This window comes from Caenorhabditis briggsae (genome assembly GCF_000004555.2).
Source record: "Caenorhabditis briggsae complete genome, chrX, whole genome shotgun sequence".
NCBI lineage: Eukaryota > Metazoa > Nematoda > Chromadorea > Rhabditida > Rhabditidae > Caenorhabditis > Caenorhabditis briggsae.
In genome coordinates, this window is record NC_013491.2 from 16,410,337 (window position 1) to 16,416,186 (window position 5,850).

At 40.8% G+C, this 5,850-nt stretch overlaps 2 protein-coding genes across 2 annotated transcripts in view; one reads left to right on the plus strand and one right to left on the minus strand.

Annotated features, from left to right (window-relative positions):
- Positions 1-380: 380 nt before the first annotated feature.
- Positions 381-4,776, plus strand: Cbr-dpy-6 (the record flags this gene model as incomplete). The annotated part of the gene is given in 8 exon segments (XM_045240331.1): positions 381-483; positions 530-1,678; positions 1,831-1,908; positions 1,957-2,168; positions 2,179-3,502; positions 3,551-3,701; positions 3,750-4,170; positions 4,624-4,776. 8 exon segments carry the CDS (start codon positions 381-383, stop codon positions 4,774-4,776), a joined length of 3,591 nt encoding a protein of 1,196 aa, XP_045097657.1.
- A 700-nt stretch (positions 4,777-5,476) lies between these two features.
- The window catches only part of CBG22771, a gene marked incomplete at both ends in the record, with an annotated part of 1,722 nt that continues 1,348 nt past the window's right edge, over positions 5,477-5,850 (minus strand). The window contains one exon of the mRNA XM_002645469.1: positions 5,477-5,659. Within this exon, the coding sequence (XP_002645515.1) occupies positions 5,477-5,659 (183 nt within the window). The remainder of the gene's footprint in view (positions 5,660-5,850) is intronic.

Consider the following 5,850-nt stretch of genomic DNA (forward strand, 5'->3'; position numbering starts at 1 on the left):
AGAGCATTCCAATGGCACTGACCTACTTAGAAGTGGATAGAAGACAAATCGTCCCGACGCTTCCTCTCATTTCTTTTACTTTTATCATTTTACCTGTAGGTCGAGAGAGATGAGATGAAGAGGATTTCAAAGACGGTTTGTCATTTATCAGCAGGAAGTCTGTCTACTATTATTTTGAAACTGTGTGTCTTCTTACACCTGTATCCCTCCTTCACTAGTTACCTTGAAACTTTTTCAAATTCGCTTACTAGTCCTTAGATTGTCCGATCTTATCGCACTTTTGTTGTTTGCCATCTTGTTTAGTCCTTGGTTTCCTCTCCTTCATTTTTCTGTTCCTTGTTTAACTATTTTGAATTTCCCTGTATCAATTTTTTATTCAGATGAGGTATGCGTGGGTGGCCCCGTTGGCAATATTGTTACTGGGTGCTCAGTTGGAAGCAAGCAGCATGCTGAGTAAAACTATTAACTCTGATGGATCTAGAGGTAAAAATACTGAGCGAAGTGTAGAAGTTCTAGGGCTGAATTTCAGATTTTAAAATTGTGAAACACATCAAAAAGAATACGTGTACCTGCTCATGCAAATGCGTCCCCGATGTTTCTGTGAACCCATTTGATGTGACCACTACTCTATCGTCGATCAACAATGATAACGTGGATATTGGACCAAGTGTGGACCCAAACCCAACTGGATCTTCATTGTTTCAAGAAATCGAAGCTACCGTTGGAGGACAAACAGTTAAATCCGATCATAGCATTGACTCAAGCATAGAGGTGGAGAAGAAGGAGAGCACAACTTCATCTACCGGAGCTCCAACTACCACAGAAGCTTCTACAACTACTACCGAGGCTGCTACAACTATTACAGAAGCATCTACAACTTCTACTGCGCCTGCTGCTTCTGAGACTACAGTAGAAACCACCACAAGCACGCAGGCACCAGTTCAAGTGGTTACTGGATCTGTTGTGATTCATAAGGAGTCATCGACGGAAGCCACCACCACCACCACTACCACAGAGCCACCAACGACATCATCTGCTGCGGTTTCCACTGATGCAACTACTACTTCTGCTGTGGAAACCATAACTACACCAACGGAGGAAACCACGTCAGTTGAGGAAACCACAACTTCGACTCCGGTGTCAAATACTGAAACTTCCGAGAAATTTACAGCCATAACTTCATCCACCGAGGCTTCAACGGAACCTGTCTCCACTTTGGCATCCGAAGACGGAACTACTGTGACGTCCACGGAATTTTCAGAAACCACCAAAGAGCCAACTACGGAGACATCTACGACAACCGAACCTGCTACAACCTCGACTATAGAGGAATCAGCAACAACAACCACCGAAAAACCAACCACTACTACTACTGAGGAAACAACAACGACATCGGAGGAGCCAACAGCCACAACGGAAGAAACTACGACAACTACTGAAAAGTCCACAACCACCACAGAAGAGTCCACGACAACTTCAACTACTGAAGAACCAACCATGACCACTGAAGATGTCACTACAACTAAGCAGGCCACCACTCCAGAAGTTGATAACAAAATTTCTGGTCCAGCCACTGGGAAACCAGACACCACCCACTTCCCCAGCACCGGAACCACACCAAACTTTGGGGAAAACACTGAAGCGCCATTTGTGGCTAAGTCTGAAGATGATACCAAAGGTAAGCTGGTGGATCTTATAATTAAAATAGCTCAAAGAAGAACCGCCACCAACAAGCAGTATAAGATCTAATTTATTTCACGGTGATTGATTAGGAGATAAGAGATAGAAAATGACCAGGTAGTTGAACAGGTAAATAAAAGAAACTTTCAGAACCGGTTTCGGAGACCTCCACCGCCAAGATTGTGACCAGAATCGAGGTCAAAAAAGAAGAGGAGACCACCACAACTGGTAAATTGATAAACAGATAAGATATAGAAAAAAAAACAAAAATTTCAGTAGTATCAACTACGCAAGAAACTGAAGTCTTCCATAGCACCATAAAGCTGAAAGTTTCCACTGAAGAGAAGCAAACTACTCCAGAAGAGACCACAACACAAGAAGTCAAGGTGACCAAGCCAATCAAAGAATCTAAAGTGAAGGTTACTCCAAAACTTGAACTTTCGATTGATAGCCCAACCGAGATTACCAAGAATCCAACAACAGGTATAGTTTGTAAAGGAACGCGCTGCTATAAATAAATGTGAAGTTTTAGTCACACCAAAGAAGACAACAAAGACTTCAACAACCACAACTGAAGCTGTAACAGAGGAGTCTATAACAGAAAAACCAACGACTGTAACCACCACAGAAGAGTCAAAAACTACGGAGGCATCAACGACAACTTCTGAGCCAACGACCACCGAACAGATCACAACGACAGAGGCTCCAAAGACTTCCGCCTCTACCACTGAGGAAACAACAACTACATCAGAAGAGCCAAAAACCACTGCTGAAGCAGTTACGACAACTACGACTACTGAAGCATCCACAACTACCGAGGAACTAAGTACGACTGTTGCGAAAACTACCACTACTACTACAGCGACTCCATCCACAGTTGAGGAAACTAAAACTTCAGAGGAGCCAACTAAAGCAGTTTCCACATCTTCAGAAGAAGCTACTACCACTTCTCAATCAACAACTCCTGAGGTGACTACTGTGTCCGCTGAAATCGCTACTGAGACGTCTACCCTTCCAACCACAACTACCGAAAACACAACGGAACCAGTTACTACTACCGAAGCTTCCACCACCGTCTCCGTTATTCTGGAAACATCCACTCAACGCCAACTTCCTGAGAGATGGAAGGCAATTGTGAACAAGCTGAAACACAAATTGGAGGTTCTAAAGGAGCAAAAACGTCTGTTGAAAGAGAAAGAGAGCACATCTACTACTGTAGCAGAGGAAACCAGCACTGTGATTGCGGAAAATGTTGATGAAGCCACGACAGAGAAGGTTCCAGAGGTTACTACAACCGAAGCATCTACGACAACGGAGCCAACCACCACCACTGAAACCACCACTACTGAAGCATCAACCACTACTACGGAGGCGGTGACAACAACAGAATCTACCGAAACTACGACCACACCGGAGGAAACAACAAGTATTGAATCGACTACAACTGAATCTGCCACCATTATCACAACGGAGCCAACCACTACAACTACGTCTGAATCTACAACTGGATCCACCACATCCGAGGTTGCCGCATTTGTAACTGAAGAATCTACTACCACGGCTTCCGGAACAACACCTGAAGAAACTGAAGCTTCAGAGAAGCTAGGCTCTCATCGTGATTTTGTGCCGAAAAAGCACAAAACTACAACGAAGACTCCTGAAGCTACTAAAACCACTACTACAACTACTGAACCAACAATGACTACAACTGAACCAGCTACGACTACCGTAGAGAGTACTACTCCAGAAACAACCACGATCGCAGTCTCCACCACTGAAGAGCCTACTGGTTCTGCATTCGTCACTGGAGCTTCTATTGATGGTAAAAACTAAAAATCGGTTTCGGAAAAAAAGCTACTAGACTTTTCAGAGACCACAATTGACACTATGGAGCTTCTTAACAAAATCAACAGCACTAAAATTGCTCAACCAAAGCCAACTGATATTTCCAAGACTGATGCTCTTTCCTCACTTATTAGTGGATTAATCGGATCGTTTACAAAAGGATCAACTGCACCGACGTAAGTCACTGCTACTTTTTAAAACAATTAAAATTATACATATTTTAGCATCGCCACCACTGAACCTTCGTTTGTGACAGCACCCGATTCCACAGATCTTGGAAGCGAAATCCGTAAAGCTCAACCAAATTTGAGCAGTCAGACAGAGATTGAGAAGGAAATCAGAGAACAAAGATATCGAATGGAATTGGAGAAACAAGAGCAACAGTTGAAGGAGACCGCTATCAACGAACAATTACAGGAGGAAAAGGCAAGAGCTGAGATGTTGGAGAGAAAACAAAAAATGATGGAGCAATTGGAAGAGTTGAAGGAGGCCGAGGAGCGACAAAGAGTTCTTCTAGAACAGGAACGGCTTCAGGAGGAAGCTCGACTAAAGTTGATTGCCGAGAAACAAGCTGAGATTGATTTCGCTTCAATTTCCACAACTACCGAAGCTTCCAAATTCAAATATAGATTGAGACCAGCTCAGGTGAATGATTCTCGAAAATAAGTTGATTTTGAGTATTTTCATTAGTCTGGAACTCGGCTGTCAAGTGTCGGATCATTTTGAAAACTTTGGACAGTATATAACAGAACTAGATTAAAACCTTGGCTGTTATAAAATTTTTTGAAAATACCTAGTTTTTCAGCTACTTGCCGTTCTCTGAAATACACCTTTTTTACTTTTTTTTACTGAAAACGTGTGGAAAAGCAAGTGTACTTCAAAACTTGGAAATTAGCTGAAAAATTAGGAATTTACAAAAAATTATCTGAATGAAGAGTTTTCAATCTACATAGGTCTGTTTTACAACCTTCAAAGTTTTCAAGCTGATTGGAAACTGGACAGCCGAATCCTGAGAATACCAAAAATCGATACAAAAAACGTTTTTGTATGTCATATAGACCGGTAGTGTACAACAAGTTTTTAACTTAAAAATTTCAGTGTGCTGCTATCAACAAGTTCACAAGAGTGTTCAACATCACAGACCCATCTGAATGGATTCAAAAGAACTGTGAATTCGCTAAACGATACTTCCCAGAAGCATCCTGCCCACAGATCCAAGCTCTCATCGAATCCTGTTTCGCCTTCCTTTAATAGTACAATTCTTCTTAAAATTTTGACAATTCTATGATCCATTACCCCCTACTCAGTTCCGACCCCAACCTACAGTTTTACGTGTCTTTGTGCTTTTAAAAATTTCTCAGTTTTGATACAGTTCTCATACTTTCTCACAATTCCCAGTTATTTATTATCCATAATCGAATAGCTACCATTTTTCTCAATGAATACATAAATTTATTTGATTCTCATTAGAAAAAAGTACAATAACCGAAAAAAAGTAAATATGACAGGTTTAGTAAAACTTGAAAAGGAGAAGAAAAGAGAATTAAAACCAGCAGAAAAAAGTGATTTCGAAAAAATAGAAGCATCACATGGGAAAAGGAGAGAGAGAGAGGGAGAGGATTTTTTTGAAAAATAGGGAAAAATCTATTGCCTAGAGATTTCGATTACAAGTTTTGTTACTATCCCGATTACTCCAAATGTTACAAGTTTTAATAAAAATTGAGTTGATTATTAGTAAAAAAGTTTTCAACTCGATACTTCGAGTTTTGTTTTGCAATACGGTTTTGTCGATTTTAAAATTTTTCTATATATTTTTTGACAAAAATTAGCATGTACACTTATTGTTTGGGAATTACCAGTGACTATTTGGCATAATGATGAGAAGGAGAACGGGTCATGTTTTAGAAACAATTGATGGATGGAAATGAACGACGATAGCTTCAGAAAAATTTTAGAAAATACGCTTCTTGATACCAAGAAGTGCATTGCAGCGTGGGCAATAGTGATGGACGTCTTTACAGCTATCAAGACAGAATGGAACAAATGCAAGTGGGAAGAAGCAGATGAGCACGAGGATGAAGACGATCCAGGTGAGAGATCCAATGACAAATTTCGGAAGGGTGTGCACGGATTTCTGGAAATCAAAAACTTGTTATTAAGCTCAAATTTCGTTCTACAGACAACCCTAAATGCATACTTGTAATTCCGGGCTTTTGCCGGGCCTTCGCGGGCCCTGCCATATTTTTTTTTCAGAATCAATATATTCTAAAAAACTTAACAGATATGATAGAAATCGACGAGTACTACAAAATCATACTATTCGGG